Source organism: Eleutherodactylus coqui, chromosome 13, assembly GCF_035609145.1.
Source record: "Eleutherodactylus coqui strain aEleCoq1 chromosome 13, aEleCoq1.hap1, whole genome shotgun sequence".
NCBI lineage: Eukaryota > Metazoa > Chordata > Amphibia > Anura > Eleutherodactylidae > Eleutherodactylus > Eleutherodactylus coqui.
Window position 1 is genome coordinate 27,324,911 of NC_089849.1, and position 26,725 is coordinate 27,351,635.

The 26,725-nt window shown below is 45.4% G+C and overlaps 2 protein-coding genes across 3 annotated transcripts in view; one reads left to right on the top strand and one right to left on the bottom strand.

Annotated features, from left to right (window-relative positions):
• Window positions 1-7,635, bottom strand: part of LOC136587544 (proto-oncogene Wnt-3) — a 138,655-nt gene extending 131,020 nt beyond the window's left edge. Inside the window, exons 1-2 of the mRNA XM_066586187.1 lie at window positions 7,501-7,635; window positions 6,751-6,865 (exon numbers count right to left, since the gene is read on the bottom strand). The gene's annotated coding sequence lies outside the window, so the exon portion shown is untranslated. The remainder of the gene's footprint in view (window positions 1-6,750; window positions 6,866-7,500) is intronic.
• A 2,269-nt stretch (window positions 7,636-9,904) lies between these two features.
• On the top strand, window positions 9,905-26,114 carry GOSR2 (golgi SNAP receptor complex member 2). 2 transcript variants are annotated; one of them, XM_066588015.1, is made up of 6 exons: window positions 9,905-10,061; window positions 12,054-12,118; window positions 13,998-14,106; window positions 19,186-19,318; window positions 20,625-20,765; window positions 25,681-26,114. In XM_066588015.1, exons 1-6 carry the CDS (start codon window positions 10,033-10,035, stop codon window positions 25,840-25,842), a joined length of 639 nt encoding a protein of 212 aa, XP_066444112.1. In that variant the 5' UTR covers window positions 9,905-10,032; the 3' UTR covers window positions 25,843-26,114. The 2 variants fall into 2 exon arrangements, with proteins under 2 accessions (XP_066444112.1, XP_066444113.1); XM_066588016.1 differs by lacking the exon at window positions 20,625-20,765.
• Window positions 26,115-26,725: the final 611 nt, after the last annotated feature.

Genomic DNA, 26,725 nt, shown 5'->3' on the forward strand with positions numbered 1-26,725 from the left:
TCTCCACTAGAGTGGAATGCAAAGGTGGTCAGAGAACAGTTATCTTCTCTCCAGCTGAACGATGGATTTTAAGCTCACCTTAAAATCATCGTTCAGCCGAAAAGTAAACGATGGCAGCATTTACATGCAACAATGATCGCTCATCTGCGGTCTTTTGACCGAATTTTGAGCGATAATCGCTGCGTGTAAATGGGACTTTAGCTGGGGTAAGGTCTGGCAAGTTTTCAGCTTACAGATGTAAACAGGAAAGTTTCTATTCACTGACAGCAATCATATGTTGTAGAACTGAAGCACAAAGTAACTCAAAAAGTTGCAAAGTATAAAAAAAAGACTGTAAAACTCCTTTAATTGAATGACAGCCATAGGCTTCATTGGAAGTGCGCCGATTGTGCCCTGCTCGCCTGAGTTTAGTGGTAATCGCTTCTGAGCAAATCATCTCTGCACAATAAGAATAAGAAACTTATTTTACACTTCAAGATTCTGAAACGTCTTTCACATCTTTGATGTCGGCTACACAAGACGAGGATGCTGATGTCATCCCGCTGTCGAAGGTCATGATGTTCCGTGCGAGGCATAAAATCGTTACTGATCAAATACCTTCGCACTAAATTGATACGTAAGTACATTTGACCCGATTAAGAGGGGTTACAACCTCCAGTCTCCCTCTATCCTGGGAAAATGGACCAGTAATTGCCCCCACACACATACTAACCACCTTCTCATCACATGTGCCGGCCAGTTTGGCACACTGATCACGACTAGGTTTAATCCGCTGACCTGGAAGTAAAGGGATAAGTATATTGTTGCTAATTACGCGTATAAGTACAAATCAGAGGGCTGATCACTGGAAGGGATATGTGAAGAGGGGCTTCTTAGTACCAGATTAAAAGGGATGTAGCAACAAAAAGCAAACGGACTTCTATGTAGGCAAATACTGCAGAAAGTAACGAAACAAACTCAGTATAAAAAGGAAAAGTGATAGAATTCTATTACGGGAAATCAGGGAGAAGACACAAAAAACATATATTGTCTACTAATGCCGTGACTAATATAGTCAAGAATGACAGAAATATTTGGTGTATGAAAAAAGCAAATATCAGGGGCCCCAGGAGCAGCTGAGAGCATTCATTGCTTTACCGAGTTGCATCCTCACCCTTTGCCAATTTTACTATATAGACATCCTAACCGTCCATAGTTTACAGTAAGGTAAAGGTAAAGTCCCCAGGCACAAGCACCGAGCCTTGACTGACACCTAGGGTGACGTTTTCTTGGCAGACTGCTTTTAAAGAATGGTTTGCCATTGCCTTTCCCAGTTATCTTTTATCCCCTAGGTAAAAGATGGATACTCATTTTACCGACCTCAGAAGGATGGAAGGCTACTTGAACCCCGCGGGGATTGAACCCACAACCTTCAGGTTGTGAGTAAGAGCTTAGGACTGCATTTCTGCTGCGGAGCCTCTTGTAAATATATGTCGGACTTATAATAGGACAGGTTTTTGTTGTCTCCCCATTGACTTGAATGGGCGAGTCTCATCCGTAAAACAGGTAATTTGGTAGTCAGCTACCTGCATGGTGAGAGGATGCATCGATATGCACTCCTCACTCAATAAGTAATGTCCGTTTTCCTGTGATTGTTTTTAATTTTTTTTCTATATTTCCCCTTCTGTGATGCATTTATATTAGTGTAGGGACCCACTACAACGCAAGGAACCGTGAAGTGGTTAGTGGGCTCATGTATCTTGGCCAACATCCAACCAATGCCTTGCATTTATTATCTATCATTCACATGCAGCGTAGCTTTAAGACTCCAGGGGGAGCCCAGGGTGGCAGTACCAATGCGGTTTGCTGATGGAAGTGCAGGGCAACCCGCCGAATTATCATGGCGTCATTAATAGGTTGCTGGTCTGCATGGTGCACTACATACAGTATATCAGAATGGTCTGGCACCTTGTATCCACTATGTGTGGGAGTGTACGCCAAGCATCCACCCCCCTCATTATCAGGAGGCAGTGTGAGTGGCTGTCTCATCGGTGTCCCGCTCTGGTGTAATTAGCTCCCTCATTTGGTAGTCAACTACCTGCATGGTGAGAGGAGGATGCATCTACATGCACTCCTTACTCAGTAAGTAATGGCAGTTTTCTGTGATTGCAGTTAAGAATGGTGCATGCAATGAGTCGATGCCTACGTGAAAAAAACTCAGTAGTGTGTACTGCATCATTATTATGGGTCTGTATGGTGTCTGAGGTTTATTTCATGTCTGACATACAGATGAAAAAAACACTTGTGTGCTGGCGGCCTTAGACTGCACTTTCTGTATACAGGGATATGTACAAATTGCAAACAACAAAGTGTGCAAAAATTTTAAATAAGCCCAATTGCAAAAATGAATGTCGCCCCAAAATATGTGTATTTAAAGAGTAACAACGCTTTTTAAAAAGTACTGACACGTCAAAAAAGTTTTGATTAGTGGGGATCTAAGACCATTGCTGATCATTGAAATGAAGGAGCTACGTATAGCACTCACCAAAATGCTGTGCCCCTTTGACTGTCTTTGCTGTCTGTCGGGTCCGCTTACCAGCTGAAGGCGGATGCATAGACTTATATAGAGATCTATGCACCCATATTCCCGCTACCGAGAGGAGCAAAAAAGGAACATCGACAGCCGAAGAACGCAACGCTCGCTGCAGCCTCTTCATTTTAGTAATCAGAGTGTCTCAACAGCAGGATGCCCACTGATCAAAACTTTTGACATTTTCTCTTTTTTAAAAATTTCCCCCCAAAAGTGTCCATAGTCTTTAAGGCATGTTCACCGGTCATGGAGGATTTCTCTATGGCAAATCTGACATGTACTGTAATTATAAGAGGATCCGCAGATGAAATTTGAGGGCGACACTTGGATTTCTGACACAAGACGATTATCCCCATCCAAGGGGCCAAGCCGCAGCTTTTCTGCGCATGAACATTTTTCCATAGTGTGCAGACGTTTTCTGATACATGTGAAAACACCATTTGGTTGCACTAGATGTGGAATATTAGTGGATCTGATGCGAATATCAGTGTGATAGACTAGATTCATTTAAACATGGGTTGTCTAAACATACAAACCTCTTAAAGGGAACCTGTCATCAGGTTTTTCCCATGCAATCTAAGCTTTGCATGTAATAGTGTTGATAATGAGATTGTCACATCTCTATATATAAAAGACGAAAGCCCTCACTGACTGACTGACTGACTCGCCACTAATTCTCCAACTTCCCGATGTCGGAGAAATATGAAATTTGGCATAAGCATAGATTATCTCCAAAATAGGAAAAGTAAAGAGGTCCGAACTCGAATATTCAATTCTATGCGCAAAAGAACTAGCGTCCAATTTTACGTACGTAACCTAATTCTCTCACTTCCCGATGTCATAGAAATTTGGCATGAGCATAAATTATGTCATAAATAGGAAAAGCTAATGGGTCCCAACTCGATTATTCAATTCTAAGCGCAAAAGAATTAGCATCCAAATTTTACGTACGGAATCTTATTCTCTCACTTCCTGATGTCATTTTATATAAAGGAAACGTTGCATGGTTACCTCCACGTGGTGTTTCCTGGGTAATGCAAAGAACCATGCAAAATGGTGAACATATTTTTTTCCTCCGTATCTCTAAAGTTAGCACGACTTCATAAGATCTTCCGTGTGAACACCAGATAAACACCAGTACCAAATTAACTCGGGCGAAGTCGAGTATATCAGCTAGTCACTATATACTGTTGTATATGTGCCCCGATTCCTTTACAATCCTCTTTTGAAGTTTTCCCATGCTGCATTACAATTTGGCAAAAAGAATGAGATTTGCTCCGCATCGCCGCGCCAGGCATACCCCGGGCTTTGATGGACAGGCATATTAATTTTCTGTCCTCTGATGAAATCCTGTGCAGGTGCTGTGTCAAAAGATGCCCAAGCTTGCGTACTACCTTGCTTCCCTGAAAAAAAGACCCCGTCTTATACTAATTTTTGCCACAAAAGAGGTGCTAGGTCTTATTTTTAGGGGATGTCTTATTATACTTACCTAGCAGACTCAGTCCACGTCCCTCTCGCTGCTCTCCGAAGCTCCGACACGCTTCTTGAAGTCTTCCGCCACCCACAGAAGATCACTTCCTGGTTACGGGATTCATAGATCCCGCCTCCAGAAAACAATGGCTCTAATTGGTTATTGAGCACTGCTCAGACAAGGATTGCAGCGCTCAATGAACCAATGTGATGGCTGTGATTGGTTCTTTAACTGCTGCTTAGCCAATCACAGCCATTGCTTTGTGGAGATGCAATTTATGAATTGGCTGAGCCACAGCATTGATTGGTCAATTCATAAATCCCGTCTCCACAACATGATGGCTTCTTAAATCAGGCCAGCTGTGTTCTTTTCCAGTGTTGTACACAGAGTAACTCCCTACCTTTATTTCCGCTTCCATTAAAGTCTATGGGAGCTTCGTGCGTATCTCGCAAGACCTATCTTTTGACGCGGCGTATAAAATCGGCGATTGAAAACGGTCACGTATGTGTTATTTCTCCCAATGTGATTTTTTTACTCACCCAAAAATCGTTCATCTGAATGAATACATTGGAATCTTATGCTTTGGATAGTCGCGATTTTTGGGCAAATTTTAAACCCGGCTACATACCAGCATAAATATGGTCGTGTGAATAAGGCCTTAAGGATATTTTCACATGTTGCAGATTCACTACAGATTTTCTGCAGCAGTAAAAATCTTGATTTTGACATGGATTTGGTGCAGAAGTGCAGCGGATTCTCCATGGACTTCTTTTCCTTGTTTAATCCCTTAGTGACGCAGCCCCTTTTTTTCCATTTTCGTTTTTTCTTCCCCCCTTTAAAAAAAAATCATAACTCCTTTATTTATCCATCGCCGTCGCTGTATGAGGGCTTGTTTTTTGTGGGATGAATTGTATTTTTCAATGGTGCTATTTATTGTACCATATAATGTACTGAAAAACTTTTAAAAAATTGGAGTAAAATGAAAAAAACCCGACATTCCGCCATCTTTCAGTGCGTCTTGTTTTTACGACGCACAAACTGCAACAAAAACGACAAGATAACTTTATTCTATGGGTCAGTACGCCATCTTCTGTGCGCAATAACTTTTTTATTTTTCTGTCAATGTAGTTGAGTGAGGGCTCATTTTTTGCGGGATGTCCTGAAGTTTTTGTTAGTACTAATTTGGAATACATACGACTTTTTGATCATTTTTTATAGCGTTTTTTTCTGGGAGACAGGGTGACTGAAAAAGTGCATTTTTGGCGTTCTTTATTTTTTTTTTCGGACGACGTTCACCGTGCGGGAAAAATAATGCACTACTTTGATAGAACTGACTTTTACGGACGCAGTGATACCAAATATGTATTTTTTTATGATTTCGATTTTTTTATTATAGATATGGCAAAAGGGGAGTCCCCCTGGGGGATTATAACATGCGATGCTTTAATCGCTCCTGCAGTGTAACGTAATGCTATAGCATTACATCATACTGCGATTTGACAGGCAGTCTATCAAGCCACTCAACGGGGATGGCTTGATAGGCAGTCTGCTAAGGCAGCCCTGGGGCCTTTCAGAAGGCTCCCGGCTGCCATGACACCTGCACAGCTTCCCCGAACTCACCGCGGGGGAGGCCGTGCAGGACCCACGAACATCGTACAGGGCATTTAAAGGGTTTATAGTCGCGAGTATTATAAAGGGAATTTATGGCAGTGTTATACACCAGTCTTTAGGACTACAGTAGTAGTGAGCGCACCAAATAAAGTAGAACCCTATTTTGGGTAGAACTTTGATAAAAGCCTGGTTCATGTTTGTGCCGAACTGAACTTTTAGCCAAATTTGATCTGAAACAGGGTTCTACTAGTTGTGTTCACTCACAATACAAGCCCAATGTGACAAAGCAATGTGATGCCAATCCTCATTAACGCTAAATGACATTGGGTTAATACCTGCACGTACGTAGAGTCAGGCACATCTATTAGAGTCTCTCATTCTTCTATTCAAGTAAGTTAAAACAGGATTTTAATAACTAATTTGACCCAGAAATTCCAAGAAGGAAGTTTTCAGACATTAAAAATAGGCAAAAAAAAGTGTATTTTGCTTTTTTTTTATATGTGGGGGGGCTCTAAAAATAAGAATGACCCTGAGGCAAGTGCATGCTCGGCGATCGGTAACTCTTTTATCCTATTTACAATACACAGTCACTTTAAAAACATTAAGTCCTACTGCGTCCGCCCCAAGGCTGTTGTGACTACATGAACGCCCCCGACCCCATCCCTCCTCCCCTCAGCATCGGTGTCCAAATTTGTACCCGCGGGCTCAGTCCATGACATGTTACAATTCTCATCCCCTGTGACACACCTGCCCAAAAATCTGCAGCCTCTGCCCTTGGGGTGGAGGTCTGTAGTTGGGAAAGCGAGGAGAGTGACAAGTTCTGATCTTTTTTGGGAAGGGGAGCAATAGACGCTGATCTGTCAAGAGTGAAGGGATAGAGGTTCTAACACGCTCTTTTCTGGGAGGGTAAGATGATAAGGTCTCATCCATGTGTAGAGTTGGAAGCCAATCTAGGAGACGAAGAATGACACTTATCAAACAGTGACGGCATAGAACGTAAACAGCCACAAAAATGAGATGTTTTTGAATATTTTTATATTCACGTTCCCCTTGTTCATGAGATCCGTCTTAAAGTGACAACTCTTAAAGGCCAACTAACCTCAATAAAGTGTCAGTTGGAGATGGCACAACTCTGTGTACAACGTCAAATTCTCCATGGAAAAAAGCAGGGGTCTTGCAAGGCCTGGGACCAATCCAAGCAGGAGTTTCATCATCTGTATAGACCAAGGTGTGAGAAACAACTTAGCGAATGCTCAGTGAAAAGGAGTCTCTTCATCAGGCTCCCAACACATTTCTAACATTCCACAGTGAATTAGAGCCCCCCATCTAGTAGTGCATCGGACCTCCTTTGGCCTTCAGAACTGCAGGAATTCATCCATCGTGGCATAGATATCCAGCAGATGTTGAAATGCTTTTATAGGAATATTGGACCAGTCAAACAGGAAGAGTCTTGGAGTTACCACAAATTAGATGGAGGTGCTGACATGTTCTGACCAGTTGACAGGAAGGGGTCATCGATTCATGCTGCTTGTGCCAAATTCTGACCACTGCAGTGGCCAGGCTTGGTATCACAGGCAAAGTTCCCACTGAAGTGAATGGTAACTTTGCCTGTAATACCAAGCCTGGCCACCACAGTGAGAATGGAGTAGTCTGCTTCCTGCCGAAATCTGCACAATGGGTGAGCACACCAGCCTGCTGAACAGCTGATCAGATGAGATTCCAGGCAGCAGGCTCCCGCAGATCTACTATTGATGGACTGTCCTAAGGATAGGCCATAAATAGTTTACAACTGGTCAACCGCTTTAAATGCCATTGTCAGAATCAGCCACACTAGAAGTTATATGATTACCTTGGCCACAGTATCTTCCATGTGCTTCTACAACACACTAGCGTCTTTCCACATCCAATTGTAGATCGTTTGGAAGATAAGGACTGAAGAAATACGTTCACGGTACGTCCACATGGGAGTCAAAAAAACTGTCGTGGAATAAACGGACATCCTACATGTTTGAAATCAGCACAGCAGGGCGGATTTATTTTACATAATGTGGATTTAGGGAAATTTCATCCAATGTGCCGCTACTCAATGAGAAAATTTGTATCACTAAGGCCTCCTGCACACGGGCGTATTTACATTGCTAAGTCCACGGCGGGCGTCTGCCTCCAGACTCCAGCCAATTAAGTAGTCAATGGCAAAACGCCATTTCATTTTTACAAGCGGAAATCGATTGTGTTTTTCCGTTCGCTGAGAATAAATCGCAGCATGCTGCGATTTTCAGCGGATTACGCACGGCCGGGTTCTATTGAAGGCAATGGAAGCCGTCTGTCCCGCGGCACTTCTGCCGAGAGAACTGAGGAAGCATTGCGGGATACGTGTCACCCCCCAGTGCCAGCAGCTACTGCCTCCGGATTCCACAGCAAATACCACTATAGTATACTATGGGAAAAACGCGATTTCCTCTACATGAGTGGGAAACGATTGCGATCTTCCACTTGTGCAGGAGAAATCGCAGCGTGCTGCAATTCTGTGCAAAATCCGCATGGATGGTTTCCACTGAAGTCAATGGAAGCCGTCTGACCCGCGGCACTTCCGCAATGATCATTGCGGAAAAGTTGCGGGATCCACGTCATCACCTAGCGACAACGCGGCATAATCTATACTACGCATATACACAGGCACGACGGCCGGCACATCCGAAACACAGATTAAAAGACTGTGGACGGATACATAGGGAACACCGCCCGGGCACAGGGTCGGATTCTGCTGCGGGATCCTGCATGCGGAATCTGACCCGGCCGTGTGCGGGCGGCCTAAGACGCGGCAGAACGGTAGAAGCACCGATGTGAACAAGCCCTTAAATTATTATCAACTTGCAACATGAGAAGAACACTCAGTGCAAAGTTTTCACGTGTTACCATAGCAACACAAGCCTAAGGACTCATTCACATGGGCGTACTGCGGATTTCAGTCTTTGAATACACTGATTCCTTGCGCATTTCTTCTACACGCATAAAAGCGCAGCGTATTTCGCTACGTAATACGCACCACAATAGGACATGCTGCATTTTTTTCACGCAACCGAAAATATCCGCAGCTGCGAATGAACCCATTAAAAACAATTCACAGTGTATTATGTACGCAAAGGCTTCAACAGACGAGCGTGTAACGTGATACACTCGCTCCTGCGCATTTTTTTTTAATGAAGCGTATTTACGTTGGCACTGCAGGGGAATCACCCCGCCCTGATTTAAAAGCCTAATTTGCCTAACGAGGTGCCAGTGATCACAAGTATACACTGCGTTTCATACATACTCATGCGGGCAGATGTGCGTGTTAGCGCACTTTTCATACACCTCTATGGTGGTCTTTGGTGCGCAAAATGCTGAAAGATAGCGCAGGTCCTATTTTTCTGCGCCCGTGAAAACAACAGGTGCAAAGAAATAAAGTGAGAATTAACCCATTAAAATCCATGGGTTCTATTTGCCGCGTTATCTGTTCACGTTCGCTCTATAAAATATGTGCTTAATATGCTGCGTATTCACCTGTGTGTGAATGAGCCCTTACTGCGACTTAAAATTTCAATAGGCTATTTGGTGCGTCATAAGCACCAAAACAGGACATGCTGCGGCTTTTTTTTAATGTGACCCAAAATTGCGTGAAAAATATGCGGCTGCGAATGAACCCATTAAAAACAATGAGTTCTATTCCCAGAAACTAAAACAAAGGCAGAAATGCACAGGGAATCAGCGTATTTTGGTCCATAAATACGCTTCATTTTCACGGACCGAAATACGCCGCTCGAACGAGCTTGTAAACTGCAGGGCGACTGGACATTCTCAAATATATATATTTACGTAATTTATATATTTATATATATTAGATGTTTATTTAATTTATTTTATTATACACACACATATATATATATATATATATATATATATATATATATATATATATATATACACCTATTAACCCGCAGGCTTATCAGTAACAATAGCCTGCAGCTACATAAAAGCGACCGCTTGGTTGCCGTAGCAACAGCCCTAAAGCCCCCGAGCCTTTACTTTCCCACTGCCTGTATCAATACTACCCCAGTCACATCTCCTTTCGTCATTCCCAATAGTCACTATTCAATTACCTAGTATTATAATAGCCGTAACCCCGCTCACCTACAAAGGGCGTGTGTTTTTTGCTGCATCGCTTTAATGTTAGCAGCGGGCAGTGAAGTAGACAGCCTCCAGGCTCAGGGGGCCTGATGGAACCCGGAAGTGATGACGTGTGGGAACAGTGGAACTAGGCAAAGCAGCGTAGATTGCTGATTACCGATCCCTAAGTAATCGATTACCGAGCCGAGATTGGCCACCTCTAGGAGCTGGAGCCATGGAGGCTCTGTACCACCAAAGCAACAAGTGAGTCTGGAGCTCCATCACCACGTGTTGTTATCCTACCAGTATTACTAATATGCTGATTTATATCATTGTTGTTATTGTTTGGCTCATGTATCCTTCTCTCTATCATCCGTACATACAAGGTAACTCCGTTTGGCGTAGGTTTACATTTGCGCTGGAGGTTCCGTTCGGATCTCTGGCGCTCACCCGGCATAGAACACCGGACAAAATGGTGTGCCGCAAATTGCGCTATTTCATCTGGGAAAATGCCGCTCGGAATGCCGGAAGTTGGATAGAATCCATTATAGTCAATGGGGTCTATTTGGCGCTGGTATGGCGCACGTCTGGCGGTATCGGTATTCTTGGTTTTTCACCTGCCAAGATGGAGCCACGGTGTGAATGTACTCCGTATGACGGTGCGCTCATATCAATGTTTGAGGCTGATCTGTGTTTTTTTTGGGGTTTTTTTATGAACTGACAAGAAAAACGGAATCAAACAGGAACTTCAGTTTTTTTCTCCTTTTTTACGAATCCAGAAGTTGGAACTATTTAAAAAAAAATAAAAAAAAATACTTGTATCAGTTTTACATTTGTTTCTAACGGATCTGTTCTTGCGCTCTCGTCTTTCTAACTTTTTGCGCAGCGTGTTTAGGGGATTTCTGCAGTAGAAAATCCTGCATCCAAAAGCGAGTCAAAATCCGCGCCGTTCTTTGATTTGAAATCTGCAGTCGGTTTTGCCGCGCGTTCGGCGCTGATCTTCCGGATCTTCCGTCAAAATCCGCACTTTTGTGAAAATGTCGCAGTGTTTCCGCGCCGTGTGAACGTACCCTTAAACAGAGATCTATTAAATGGGCATCCAAAACGGAACCACGCGGAGTGTTCTGTCTTTTCTGTCACCCATTGTCTATAATGTAAAAAAAAAAAAAAAATTCCGTTTAATTTCCGTTTTTTTAAGACTGCTGCGCTATTGTCTCTGTTCCCTAACGGCCGAGCGATCATCCAGATTGCCACGAGAAGCGGATTACAATACACTTTTTAGCTCTGTAATTTGTAGTCCAAAAAACCAACGCCTGCTGGTGCCATAGACACGGGCACGGTGGGGGTAAAGGGGTTTTCCAGAAAATACTATTTATGACTTATCTTTAAGCTAGATCATCAGTAGTTGATCGGCTGGGGATCACTCTCTTGGCTGCAGCTGATTGGACGATCTCTGTTAGCACCATAACACAAGGGTACGGAGTGTAAACTACTGCTCCGGCTCCTGCATAGTGGCCGGTGCTTGTAATTGCAGGCGCAGCTCTCGTTAAGATCAATGATGGCTGCAGTTAAAAGTGCTGGCTACCGCACGGGTCAGATCAGCAGCTTCCGCTCTGTACCCCAATGTGAAGCCGCACTGACTGTGGGTGTCCGATCAGCTCAAATGTGTGCGCAATACCCAAGTAGGTGTGCAATACATTGCGCAAATCTGCGGGGGAAAAGACACCTCTGGAACTCATTAGGCTACATTGGCCATTTAAATCGGAGTGCGTTCATCTGAACACGACCTGCGTGCATGAAAAGCACAGAAATATAGGTTGATACATACGCAAAAAAGCCTCGGCCATTGCAAAAATACATAGGTGTGCACGACTGTGCATAGGAACATATGAAGCCGCCCTAATGGTATGTTTACGCGGGGTAAAAACTCTGCAGATCGTCCGCTGCGGCAAATTTCGCGGGATTTCCACATTAAAAAAAATCCATAGGTGCGGATTTTGACCAGCTGATTTTAGCGGCTACATCGGGGAGTGCTGATAGCATTGTTTCCCCGGTGGAGAACAAAGGATCTGAGCGCAGATAATAGCCTTGAGCTAATAACTGCATTCAGGGAAGGCTTCATTTACATACATAATTGGTATTTAGCTGAGTAGCTACTTGAATACCAATAATTTTTTTTGCAAACTGGTTTGAGCCATTATCTGCTGGTGTAAATGGGCTTTTATGCTGATGATTATTGTACTTTATTTCTTTTAGACATGTCCATGAAGTTCAGAGTCAGATGGGACGGCTGGAGTCATCAGACAAACAGTCTGTACATCGTAAGTATTATAGCTCCATAGTAGATTGGATAAATAGTTTGGGAGGTCTATCACCTGGTGATCAGCTGTGCACCTTAGCACTGAGTTAATTTGTGCAAGAAGCAGACCGCTCCATTCTCACTGCAGTGGCTAGGCTTGGTATTGCAAGCAAAGTTTTCATTGAGGTGAATGGCCTGTAATACCAAGCCTGGCCACTGCAGTGAGAATGGAGCTGTCTACTTCCTGCAGATATTGTCTCACTGCAAAAGTGCACTGGCCAAGAGAATAGCTGATCGGCAGAGGTCCCTGTTGATGAACCCAACTGATCTACTATTGCTGACTTATCCTGTGAATGGACCATCTATAGTCTGAAATATCCCAACTGGACAACCTCCTTTAAAGGGGTTATCCTCTATCCGAAAGATAGACATTAACTTTATGATTGGTGGGGTTCTTCACCAATCTTGACAACGGGGGTCCCATGCTCCTTTCTTTACATCGCCGCAGGGATGTTTCTTCCACCTGCAGTGACGTCAAACTGAATGGAGTGCTAGCTGTGCGTGCGCAGACGCTGGTCCATTCATTTTAAAGGGCTGACTGAAATAGCCAGCAGTCCCATTGAAAGTGAATGGAGTAGTACGTTGCAAGTGCGACTACCATTCCTTCAATCTCCTAGCTCACAGTGAGGACCTGGGGGAGGATTTAGGACCCCCTGTTCTCAAGACCGATGGGGTATCAGCAGTGAGAACCCCACTGATCCTAAACTTATCCTCTATTCGTTGGATTTCAGATTATTGTAGATTTGGGATAACCACTTTAGAGGGTTATCCCACTAAAGGCACTTATCCCCCTATCCTGTGGATAGTGGCTAAATGTCTGATCTCTGGGACCCCCTCAGTGATGCTGAGATCTGCGCACACCAAATGCCCCATTTAAATGAAGCGCTGATGTGCAGGGAGAGTGATGCGCTCGGCAATCTTCCACCATCCCTGGAGCGGTGGTCATGCATAGACATTGCCTCTCCATTCATTCATTCATATGGCTCAATCGGGATGTGCAGATCTCAGCATCAATGGAGGTCCCAACGATCGGAGCACCCTGCGATCAGACATTTATGCCCTATGCTGTGACTAGTGGATAAATGTCTTGAGTGGGAAAACCTCTTTAACCCTTTCCAATCCTTTTGGATTCAAGGTCTCCTAAAAGGCTTTCTCTTTTTGCTGTTATACAACAGTGCCATCTGCTGGCTAAAGCCAGTGTGCGCCAGACAGGCTCCGACAGCGGAGTGGCTGGCAATAGACGGTAAGAATACCCTGTCGGACGTCTTCTGACCTTGGAGCTGTACAAACATCAATCAGAATGTAGAAAGACGTCAGAGAGTGGATTGGAAAGGGTTAATACCTTCCTACGTAATACAAAATATAATTATGGAGACTGCTTTTCTTTTTTCACATGCCAGTCTTAAATAAAATTGCGTTGGAAGTATTGCATCAGGATTATTAAAAGTTTTACTTGTTTTGGTCTGTTCTAAAAAAAAATCAACATCTACCAGTGAGGGTAAAGTTGTGCAAAAATGTTCTCCATTTTCCTGCCTTAAGCCTCTGGGAAGCTGTTGGCCACACCCCCTCCTGGGACTCCAGCCACTTTTCTAACCACTTTTTAAAAATTGGTGAGTGGTAAGAAAAATCACTTTTTTTGTGCAAAAATGACATGCATCAAAATTTGCAACTTTCTTTTACTTGAAAAATGAGGCGACGCAGCTAATAAATGCCCTTCCCCCATGTGGAGGATTATATTTGTACTGAGACCATTAGACTTATGGCAGGACACTACCCAGCTTCGGACAGCGCCCTCTAACTGACCATCTGTTTTTTTTTTTTGTTGACCTTTTCTTTGCCAGTCGTAGAAAACGAGATCCAAGCCAGAATAGACCAGATCTTTAGTAACCTGGAGCGTCTGGAGATCTTGTCTAGCAAGGAACCTCCCAGCAAGCGGCAGAATGCCAAACTGTGAGTAATGAAGGCTTCCGCTGTGTAATCTATTGGGTAACTGTATCGGTCATTAACGAGCCATCCGGCATGAAATATTTGTACTTTCACCCTTCACATACAAGGACATCGCTTAGGGTTTTATAAATGAAATACTTTTTAAAGTCGCCGTATTCACTGGACTGAACGTTTGCCATAAGGGTGTACTTTTGCTACATTTCTGGCAATGTTTTCCAATACAGGGACATTTGCAGGATGAATGGAGGGAAATACCGGCTGAAGTGTATCAGACTTTAGTAGAAAGCATGCCACGGAGAGTATCCGATGTCATTAGGGCCAAAGGAGCCCCACTAAGTACTAACATATGGAAATTAATACTACTTTTAATTTTTGCTCAGCCATCCAATTACTTTTGGTGCAGTAGTATATTTGCAGCACTTTCGTCAGACGGCAGCAATGGCTCTGACTTTTGGCACTAAGCTATTAAATACGAGGTAGAACAACATCACACATTTGATTCTGATGCAGTAATTGTGTAGGAACTTTATTGTTGCTCCCGTGTGGATACAATACAGCAATGTTTCGGGTTGGACTAGCCCTTTATCAAGCCAGTATAAGAATTGGGAAGAGGGGTTGTTATGGGAGCTAAACCTAGACAGAACGCTGGGGGTGATAGATTTAGGCCGGTTTCACAGGAGCACTAATCTTGCATGAGTTGTGTGCGTTGCGGGACTCTCCAAACTCGAGCGAATATATACTCGCTAAGGCACATTACTCGAGCAAGTAGTGCCTTAGCTGAGTATCTCCCTGCTCGTCTCTAAAGATTCGGGGACCGGCGCGGGTGACAGGTGAGTTGTGGCGGGGAGCGGGGGGGGAGAGAGGGAGAGAGAGATCTCCCCGCCGGCCCCCGAATCTTTAGAGACGAGCGGGGAGATACCCGGCTAAGGCACTACTCGCTCGAGTAATGTGCCTTAGCGAGTATACTCGCTCATCTCTAGAGGCTTCCCATTGAAATCAATGGAAGATGCTTCTGATCAACTCCTGCGAGTGGATCGAAATTTCACAGAAGCGATGCAAGGGGTTTGTGGGCTGAAAATCGCCTCACATCTGCAGGTAAAACGCATGTTATCGGGCCGCGTTTTTCGGCCCGATATCCTGCTCGCCCCTGTGTGCAGTTAGCCTTAGGATGCCATCACTTAGGCCATAAAGGTTGTGGAATTTCCACAGTGAAAACCGTCAACGAATGCGCAGCTAATCCGAACACTTACACATCGACTTGCGGTCCCGCTACATAAGATCAGAATGTAGCAACTAATGATGGTATTGGGGTCATGTTGCAGCCCCTAACTCACTGTGACGTGACACGCGTCTGAAATCCAACCCTGCTGGATGTTCGCACGACAACACTCCTCAATATATACAATCTCAGCTATGCTATATCAAGATCTTGGGTCACATAGCCAAAAGTCACCATGGAGTCCTAGTGTAAGGGTTTGATCGCACAGGCGAATGCGTTTCCTATTTCAATGCGCTTGGCATCCGGATTCGTTCCATCTATGCGTTTTTTACGTTTGTGCGTTATCCTTTTTTTTTCCTCTCCAAAAGAAGTTTTCCCTCATCTACAGGATAGTTAATAACTATCTGAATAATGGGGATTTGGCTGCTGGGACCCCGTCTGATCAGGAGAACGGGGGTCCCGAAGGTGTGCAAATGAATTGAGCGTTGGTCACCCGTACGCATTACTGCTCAATTCATTTCCGTTGGACCGCCAGAAATTGCTGAACGCTTGTACTCTGCTATATCCAGCAGTCAAGTCGAAACGAATGTAGTGGTAGTGTGCACTAGAGATGAGCGAGCATACTCGCTAAGGGCAATTACTCAATCGGGCATTGCCCTTAGCGAGTATCTGCCCGCTTGGGAGCAAAGATTCGGCTGTGGGCGGGGAGCGGCGGGGGAGAGCGGGGAGGAACAGAGGGGAGATCTCTCTCCCTTTTCCCACTCCCCCCTGCTCATGGCCGCAACTCACCTCTCACCCGCGCCGGCAGCCGAACCTTTTCCGAGCGGGGAGATACTCGCTAAGGACAATGCTCGATCGAGTAATTGTCCTTAGCGAGTATGCTCGCTCATCTCTAGTGTGCACGCTTGATCACCGCTAGATTCATTTGGAGTCTCCTGCTCAGTTGGGGTCGCAGCAGTCGGACCTCCACCGATCAGATAGATGGTGGATAAGGCACTACTTGGCCAACCCCTTTAACGTTGCACATTGCAATGTATTGTCACGAAGTCTGCTCTGTAACCAAAGTGAAACTTATCTGTAGTTTAAGGACTTTACAATTCACTGCTGTATAAAAAAAAAAACACAAAGGGGTTAAAAAGCTTTTTATAAATTTCCGACCGTGAAACGGAACCTGGAAGCACTTCTTTACACGTCATTGCTCCAATAATCCTAATTATTATTATTTTTATGGTTTCAAATCAGAAAACTTCCCCGATGCTATCTCCCGTTATAACCTCAACTTCAAAAAGGTGCAGTAGCTGCAGAATAATAATTTACTAAGAAGAGAAGCGAAGGGGGGGGGTGGTAAGGAGTGAGAAGCAGAATACTTGTGAGGCTGGCATGCAGACCCCCCTCCTCGGATTCCACCCCCCCTCCCCAGGGCGTTCTTGGGAAGCTTTTAATTGAAGCAGGTCAGAAAAAGGGCACAGAGCAGGTTTCCTGTGTATGGTGTTCTGATTCTAGTTTCCATATTGAGCAGGTATATACCTCTGTTAACCCTCCCTGTGCCGGACTGAACCCTGGACTTAACCCTTTTGTGCAAAAGGGCATAAATATACGCTCTGTGACGCATGGGGGTGTAGCGGGCCTGGGAGCCACTCCATATCCACTGGGTCACAGCTGTGTAAAAAAAGCTGACGCCCACTGGCAGTGACCATGATCAGAGCTAGATCTGATTAACCATTTAGATAGGCTGACCATGGCACCTCAGCTGGTCGACAGGCAGGGACAATTCCCCTTTTGTCACGCCATCACTGCTCGGAAGATGATCAGGGGCTGCCAGTGGTTGTTGGGTGCCAGGACAGCCCAGAACTTGGCGAAGACCGGGGCTTAATAGACTTGGGTTCCTTTCACATGGGACGATTGTTGGGTGCTTGGGTGCCCAACTGTCATCCCAGCAATTATTGGAACTGAACTTCTGGTTCTCCAAGACGTAGCAGTAAAAGTTTAAATGGTACTCTTTATTGTGGGGGGTGTTGGGGGTGGGTGGGGGGTGGATTCAGAGTAGCAAACACTTGCTGTAACAGCTACTCTCAGTTCTCCCTCACCTCCTACCTCACTGTATCGGCCGTGTCCCACCATATTGGCCATTAGACACAAGTATCTTATCCATAGCCGAATATGTTTTACCCCTGCATAACTGAAGAAGAGGCTATGCCTCGCAACGCGTTTTTCTTCTGGCTTTTAACTTTAAGGCTGCCTTCACACTGGTGAGAAATTCCCGCAAGATTTGTGCTTTGCGAGATGCATAAATCTCGTAGTAATGAAACCCAGTCTTCTGAATGGGTTCATTAACATTAGCGATGTTTTCCTGCATGGCACCGCCATCCTCTGCTGTGACAGCCCTGGGGGGGATTCCTTCAGCCCTGCAGAGTTGCAAGGCTGTTTTCACGTGAAAACGTCTCCCATTAACAGGTTTTACGTGGATGGTGAGGGCGATACGGACTGATATCGCCCTCACCAGTGTGAAGGAGCCCTGATAAATAATACCAACTTTTACTGTTACTTCTTCTTGCAGAATTGCGTCCACCACCAGATTTTTTTTCTATTTCCAATATATTGCATGATCTGTTATCTGCGGTCTAGGCTGGTCAGCAGCGCCTCCACACATGCATGTTTGCTACTAATCGTTCACGGATATTAGTCTTTAGGCGACCAAGAAATGCCACCACGGGGTTGCTCCACCATTTTCAGTATCTACATCCCAGCAATTATTGCTTCTTTGCTAGCGTTTTCTTATGGCCACCCGCCTCCATTCACAGTAAACAGACAGTTACTCTTTTTTTTTTTTAATATATATACATACATACATACATACATACATACATACATACAGTGCAAGGTGATCGCTCAAACGAACCGGGTATGCAGAAGACAAGCGGGGCCGCTTGTCTTCTGCATCCAGCTGTTCCCCTGCTCAGAGCACCCGGCTGTTATACAGCCGAGTGCTTCCAGCGGGGAATACGGAGGACAAGCGGGGGCCAGCTGTTCCCCAGCCGAGCGCTCCAAGCGGGGGATGAAGAACGCATTCTGCAGGGAGCAGGATACAGCTGAAACCATATCAGCTGTATCCCGCTGTAATTCTTGATAACTGATCGCTGATCTTTCATGAACATATTTATATCGGGTCAGTATGTGTAGTGAATAGATCACAGATGGGCAGCATCAATATATAAAAGAAGTTCCTTTAATCGTCCATGATAGGAGGGGATGTACAAGCCACGTATCGACCCCACACGGGTCTTTGTCAAGTATGTGCAGTGAGACCTTATACCCGGAGGGACAGTATAAGTCACCCATGCTACATAAAGCATAAACCATTACCCTTCCGGGAGGCTCGCTCCCCAGCTACAAAAATATGCAGCAAGATTTGTTACAGCTACTTAAAAAATGATTCATTGACCGTGCTGATGCAATGAGCAATGACTATCCGTTACTGAGAGAATAGTGCAAAGGTGACTATCAAGGTGGCGTCCCTTCTGGTTGTCGCTCTTGCAAAAATGGCCACCTTAAAGGAGCTGATCTGCTGGCTTCCTGGCTGGCAGATCCTTTTTCGACTCCTTCTGGTCCTCCCTCCTCTGTTCTTCCCTATAGCTGATGTCGGCCATCCAACCGCATGACTTCTGTATCCAATCACCTGCTGCAGTAGTCACATGGGGCTGATCTGCAGTACCAGATATATAACCCATAGTCGGGGTTAAAAGTTTTTGTTTTTTTTTCCTTCGTGGCACAACCCCTTTAAGAAAGTGTTGTATCCTCTCTATATAACATGGGATAATAGCTTATATGGAACCCGCTGGACTAATGCTCGCTTGTCTCAATAGGAGAGTGGATCAGCTGAAATATGACGTGCAGCATTTACAAACGGCATTACGAAACTTTCAGCATCGGCGCTATGCCCGAGAGCAACAGGAAAGAGAGCGAGAGGAGCTGATGACACGGTCTTACACCACCAATGTAAGTTTGATCTCCACCTACATTTAATTACATTGTATTCATATATATAATTATGTTGCTATTAGGGGTTACTATGTTTACTTACTAGTCCGAGAAGAGAGCGCACAAACTATGTATTCACTGTAGTTCCTTCTAAGAGCCATTTTTAAAGGGGTTGGAAAGGATTAGAAAAGCTTCCTTCCAAAAATGGTGCCACACATGTCCACAGGCTGGGTGTGGTATTGCAAGTCCTCACCATTAAGTTTATAGGAGCAGAACATGTGGACAAGCAGCCATATTTTTCTAATTCTATACAATTCCTTTAAGTATAACTAAACTTTTTACAAAGTTTTGGCACGTCATAGTGACATATCAGAAGTTTTGATTGGTGGGGGTCTGCATGCTGAGAACTTCCCTGATTGCTAAAACGAACAGGCAGAAGGACCCAGCTGAGCACTGTGCCCGTTTGGCTGTTGTGACGAGTGTATGGACTGTATAAACTTTCTATGGAGCCCATACATGGCACAGAGTAGTGATGCCACTGTGCCACTGTTTCTGCACCTTGACCTCTGAAACTTCTGGCATGTTCATATGGCTAAGCTTTATAAAAAGTTTAGGTGGGATAACCCCTTTTAGAGTTTAACTAGAGTAATTATCCTCTTTTCACAGGGTATGATATAACTTTCTGATTGCTGAGACCTCCATCAATCATGAGAACGGAGGTCCCCTATCTCCCCTCGAATAAAGGAAGCGGTGGTTGTATATGTGCACTGTTGCTCCATTCATTTCCATGGCACTACTGGAGATCGCAGAGTCAAGTGCTGAGCTATTCCCTGCAGTTCCACTGAAATCAATGGAGTGGTAGTATGCATGCATGACCATCGCTCCATTCATTTAGGCTCCTTTAGAAACCCCCATTTTCATGATTGGTAGGGTCAAAGTGGTTGGACAACCACCAATCCTCTAGTTATTCCCCATCCTGTGATGACTTCTTTTGGTGCGAAAAAGCCCTTTTAACATGAAGAGGTCTAGGAAAGATCAAGTTCTGCAGATTGAAGTCCCACTAGATAATCTGGAGGCAGAGCATCGCTCATCTATGCACTCCCGGCCAATTGGAAGCTGTATGCGCTAACGGGGATAGGATTCACAGTGTTTTTCATCTGTTTTCGGCTTTTCATGCAAGATATTCTAATATGCAGTTGAGTCAATAACTTACTACATGAGTCTGGGTGATGGATTGTCTAATGATCATATCATTTAACACTATTTGATTTCTTTAAATATGACATAATCACTGGGGTCACCCCCTTCCCCATTTCTCACACAGGATTCAGAGACCTCAATACACATTGATGAGACCCTCCAATTTAATTCATCCGTCCGTAATGCCCACCAAGGGATGGACGATCTTCTGGGGAGTGGGACCAGTATACTGGAAGGGCTGAGGGACCAAAGGAAGACCTTAAAGGTGGGGAATCAGAAGGGACAAGATTAAGTTTGGGGAAAGGAGAAGAGAAATGGCAGTGCGCTGTTAACTGCGGACCGTCCTCTCTACATTGCTCACATAAAACACTAGAAGCAGCAGGAAACGTGTGATAAACTGGTGGCAGTGAGGTTTAAGGGGTTGCCCCATTAAAGTATGTCTAAACTTTTTTAAGACTTTTGCCATGTCCCAGTGACATGTCAAAAGGTTTGATCGATGAGGGTCAGAGTGCTGAGATTCTCACCGATCACTAAGACCAACAGGCAGAAGTACTCAGCTGGACGCTGTGCCCATTCATTGGGAACTGTGTATGGGCTCCATAGACTTTCAATGGAGCCTATACACCTCTCCAAGCAGTGATGGAAACGGCCAAATAAGCACAGCAATTAGATGAGCCCTTCAGCCCATTTGTTTTGGCACTCGATGGGGTTCTCAGCAGCTGGACCTCCACCGATTTGAAAACCTCTGACATGTCATTGTGATGAGTCAAAAGCTTTAAAAAGTTTAGTTACCCTTTAAGTTATTTGCGATCTATAGAACAGGAGATAATTATGTGATCATTGGGGATCCAACCGCTGGGAAACCTGAAGGTTGGGGTCTGGAGCATCCCCGAATAGAGTGATCCGTCGCATATGCTTGCTGCTGCTTCACTCATTTTGGTGGGACTGCTGAAGATAGCAGAGCTCTTGATTTCTACTTTCTGTGTTGGTCTCATTGAAATGAATGGAGGAGTGTTGCGCATGTGCGGCCATCACTCCATTCATTCAGAAACACTCCAGACCCCATTTTCCTGATTGGCGGGTCCCAGTTGTAAGACTCCTAATGATCAGGTAGTTTTCCTCTATCCTATGGATGGGGTATAACTTACAAGGGTTGTCCGGTTGACAACATTGTCCCTAAAGCTCCAACTGTGTTAAAATAACAAGATGGTGAGTACTTGCCCTTTCTCTGCTGCTGCGATCCAACGCTGTAACTCCGCCGTGGTCCCAATGTTTGTTGCTGATGAGGTCATTGGAAGTTGCCTCAGAGCTGCAGCATCACCGCCTATTCTCCTGGCATCAACGCCCACATCCTAGGCGCCATAATGCCAGGGGTTCAAAGCGGTGACACTGCAGCCTTTGATTGGCTGCAGCAGTCAGGTGATTTCTGATGACATCACTATTTGTAACAAACGACGGGACCACAGTGGGCATACGGCGCTGGATCTTAACGGCAGAGGAGGGGTAGGTACTTCACTTTTTATATTAACACAATTAGAGCTGTAGGGGGCAATGTTGTCCGGTAACCGGACTATTCCATTAGTTTCAAGAACCAGCCACTTTGAGGGATTGTCCAGAATTAGACACTTCCATAGAGAAGAGTGGTGCTGTTTTTGGGGGCAACATACCTTTTATCTACTCCTGGCGAACCCTCTTACCAAAGTTCCTGAAAGTCTGTTTCTGCTCCTACAAGAAGTCACATCTTCCAGAAGTGCTGCCACATTAAAGTGGGGTCTTCCCCCCTATTGCTTCATTCACTCCGTTTCCGGCACTCATCCTGGGATTGACTTGCAGCTGATGGATTTGCTGGTGGTTCTCTAGATCTTCATTGCTGTGCAGGACATTAACAATTGTGTTTTACGCTGTTGTCTTGAACCTCCCATAGTCCACATACTGTTAGTTGTAGTCTGTTGTATCCATGACTATCCAACAGGTTTCTACAAGTACATGACTATAAGGGTAGAGCGACTACACAACATAGATTGCTCAAAGTCTTTCAGGAACACTTGAGCATCTCTGTATAACCCCAGGTCACTCCGGGATATCAATCTATCCGGGTAGGAAGCAGAAGTGATTGGGAATCCATTTCACCTGCTTTGGTGCAAATGAAAGTGACAGCGGGACACCCCAAAAGTGGGAGACAATTCCACTTTGTCCTTGTCCTTCCCAATTCTTCTCAAGTTCTAGATTTTGCTGGTGTCCTTGTCACTTTTGGTACAAGGTGCTACCTGCAGCCCAATCAATCCTCCTCCAGGACAGCACATCCATATGTGCCGGCACAAGAAGGTTTGGTGTGTCTCCAGAGCGTGGAGCAGATACTGGCATTATACGAGGAGAGGGCCGTGATAGGCGTCAACCCAACATCAGGACTGGGGAAACCGGAGCAGCGCTGCCAGAGCCCTGCACAACGACTACTAGTCTGCGTGTTTCTGACCAGACTGTCCTACACAGACTCCACGGGTTTGCACTCTGACTCTCATTTAGGTGGTGATCTTGTTTCCGTTCACCGTTTGTCATTTTTGTTCTCAGTGGATTAGATAATTTATATCCAGATTTTCAACTTCAATCTGTCATTCATCGAGGTCCGATGTGCAGTTTTAACCTTTTGCAATCCAATTTTGGATTCGGGGTTTCCTAGGGGGAACATGCTGAAGAGGCCCCCGACAACAGAGCGGCCAGTAATCTACAGTAAGAATACCCTGCCGGACGTCTTCCGACATTGGAGCCGTACAGCCTTCAATCAGAATGTCTTTAGACGTCAGACAGGGGATTGGAAGGAGTTAAATGTTCCCTTAATTTTTCGAGCAGTCTATATAATTCTTCATGCCATAACCAGTGACCCGGGCGCTGGGCTGCTTCTGCAATTGCAGGATATTTTGAGCTCTCTATTTAAAATGGCCAAAAAACTGGCTTCGTTGCCTCTAGGGTTGTCCAAGATAAGTGGTCTGCTTTTCCCAGAAATGGCACCTCTCTATCTCAGGCCTGTGTTGGGCTCCACAACATTACCATTAAAGGGGTTGTCCTAGTTAAGGAAACTCCTGTCACCGGGTCCCCCATTCCCTTTAAAAGAACAAATCATCAGTTACTTAGCTCTCCCAGCTCAGGTCTCCCTGTGACGTTACTTTGCAGCAGCCAATGACAGTGCTTGGCAATCATGGCTGAGTGCTGTCATTGGCTGCTACAGTAGGTTTATGGGGCGTCACAGCAGCCTGTAAAAAGACAGTGAAGACCGGAGGATGATTGGAGACAGGGGAGTAACTGATGAGTAACTGACTTGTTATTTAAACGCATGGGGGACCCAGTGACAGGAAGTTTCCTTAAGGCCTCATGTCCACGGGGAAAATCAGATCCGCTGCAGATTCTACATGTAGAATCTGCAGCGGGTCCCTCCTGCCCCGCGGACATGAGCGCCGAAAATAAGAATTTAAAAGTATTTACCATCCGGCGCGGGCGGAGAAGATCAGCTGTTCCTCACGGCCGGATCTTCATTTTCGGCCGGCGGAGGAATTCCTGACGCCGGCGGCACGTCGCCGGCACGTCGCCGACGTGCCGCGCGCATGCGCCGGGCACATCCGCCGAGCCGAAGCAAGGAAGATGCGGCCGTGAGGAACAGCTGACCTTCCCCGCCCGCGCCGGATGGTAAATACTTTAAATTCCTATTTTAGGTCTCCCGCGGATCCGGACGGCTTCCATAGGCTTCAATAGAAGCCCGCGGGAGCCGTCCCCGCGGGAGACCCGCACGAAAATGGAGCATGGTCCGGATTTTTCCATGCTCCATTTTTTTTTAAATCCCTTTTATTGACGATCCGCGGGTATTTATCTACCCGCGGGTGGTCAATGCATCCCTATGGGATGCGGATCCGCACGCGGGAGATCCGCTGCGGATCCTAAATCATATTTTGCCCGTGGACATGAGCCCTAACTCTGACAGCCCCTTTAACACCAGGCCCAGCCCATGGGTGAGATTGGCACTCTCTCATGGACAATCCCTTTAAACTGAAGCTGCACTGGGATTTGGCTTCCATGGATAAGAAGTGTTTCTGAAAGGCTGTGTTCACACGGGGCATTTTGGATTTGTTGTGAGGTGTTTGTTACCCACAGTAACGAAAGTGCATCAGAAACGCATGCGGGTTTGTTTTTTTTCTTTTTTTTTCTTTTTTTTACTGGTTCTGCTATGATTCAAAAGTGCTTCCAGACTAATTCAAAATGCTCCGTGCAAATGCAGCAGTAGGACGGAGGAGCGGTCCCAGCGTGCACACTGCCGCGCCATTCATTTTATTGGGATTGCTGGTGATTGCCAAGCACTTGTACTTGGCCATCTTCACCAGCCCCATACAGTTGTATAGAGCACATATGTTCAAGCTCCTCCTCAGGGCGACTTCACGTGAGCCTTTGCGCAAAAAAAGCCCACCCCTGCATCTTTTGTGTCCCAACGCCCTCCCCCCTACGTTTTATGTAGTGTCGCACCCTTCGCTTTGTTTTTTCGCACCTCCCATAGACTTCAATGGGACTTTTTGCAGAAAAATAGAACAGGTCCTACTTTTTACCGTGCGCGCAAAACACGTTAATCAGAGGAAACCTATTGAAATCAATAGGTTCTATTCTCTGTGCTTAGCGCTGAATATTTTCTGCGCCCAAATGCACCAGTGTGAGGAAGCCCTTACTGTAAAGGGTGCAGAGAAGGGAACAGAGAACGTCTGTTCTCATAAGTGGTCCCAGCAGTGAGATGCCCACCAATCAAGAGTTTTAGCACCTAACCTGTGCATCAGTGGGAGTATCCTTTTAAACAAAAAAAATATGGCTACCTGCAGTCACCACTAGAGGGGGCTAATGGCATTCTGTTTTTTAAATTGAACTCAATAAGTGATATACAGTCCTCTCTTAAAGGGCCCCGTAGAGGCAGCCATTATTTTAGCTATTAAAGGGGATCTGTCTTTTCTGATGAGCTGCATAAGCGAAAGTCCTTTATATACTTGCACCCCCATTCCCCCACTGTGAGCCCCTGTACTGGATGTATAGGGCGAACTACTGAGCATGTGCACATAGTAAGGACTGCTTTTTGGGGTCTGCTAATGCCATTTCTTCACCCCTGTTTGCTTTCCCTTACTTTCCTCCCCCCATTTCTCCTTTTCCTTCCGCAGGGCACCCAGAAGAAGATCCTGGACGTTGCTAACATGCTCGGCCTCTCCAACACGGTTATGCGGCTGATCGAGAAGCGAGCCTTCCAGGACAAGGTCGTCATGATTGGAGGGATGCTGCTGACCTGCGTGGTCATGTTCCTGGTCTTCAAATACCTGACATGAGCTGGAGGATTAACCCTCTGTTCCCTGGACTGTGCCTCGGCCTCCTCTCTGTGCTCCTCCAACCCTCCCCACCATCGTACGCTGTGAAATCTCTGTAAAGCCACTAGAAGCAGAAGAAGGTGGAAAGTTTTTCAGAAGAACATAGACTTTTAACAGACATTAATGCTTCACGAACTAGAGATGCCGATGTTCCTAAGTGTATTTAATACGTCTCTTACTCAACTGCACATTGTCTATTAAAGTATGTGGCGCCACACGGCGCTATGACATAAGCTGGCTGACGGACTGTTACTCTGAGGAGCATGCAGGAGAGTGATCATAGCCAGGTATGTACTGGGCACAAAGTTCTTCTACCTAGCTATGATCACACCGTCTTCTGCAAACGTAAGCCTAGAGTTCTTTGTGTGCCAGTGAGGAGGAATTGGAGGATGTGGGACCCCAAGTGATTGGTGGGAGTCCCAGTGGACTTGGGGTGAATGAAGAATAACCGCAATCAAGTCACGGCTATTCTCCATGAGTTTACATGGCCGGCTGCAGCTTCTTGCAGTGAACAGACGCGGCAGCCCTGAAATCCCTCAACCGCCACAACAATGAAAAGAATCCTCACGGGGAGGCCCTTCATTGTTCTAGCGCTCCCCACTGCTAAACTCCCTCTCCCTCCCTTTCTCTGTCAGCGGGGAGAGAGTTTATCTGCGGAGGGTAGCTGACATTTGCCAGCTGAGTTTGGTGTGGATTCTGCTGCAAATTTCAGTACATGTGAAAGAGGTCTTAAAGGGGTTGTCCCGAGAAAGCAAGTGGGGGTATACACTTCTGTATGGCCATATTAATGCACTTTGTAATGTACATTGTGCATTAATTATGAGCCATACAGAAGTTATTCACT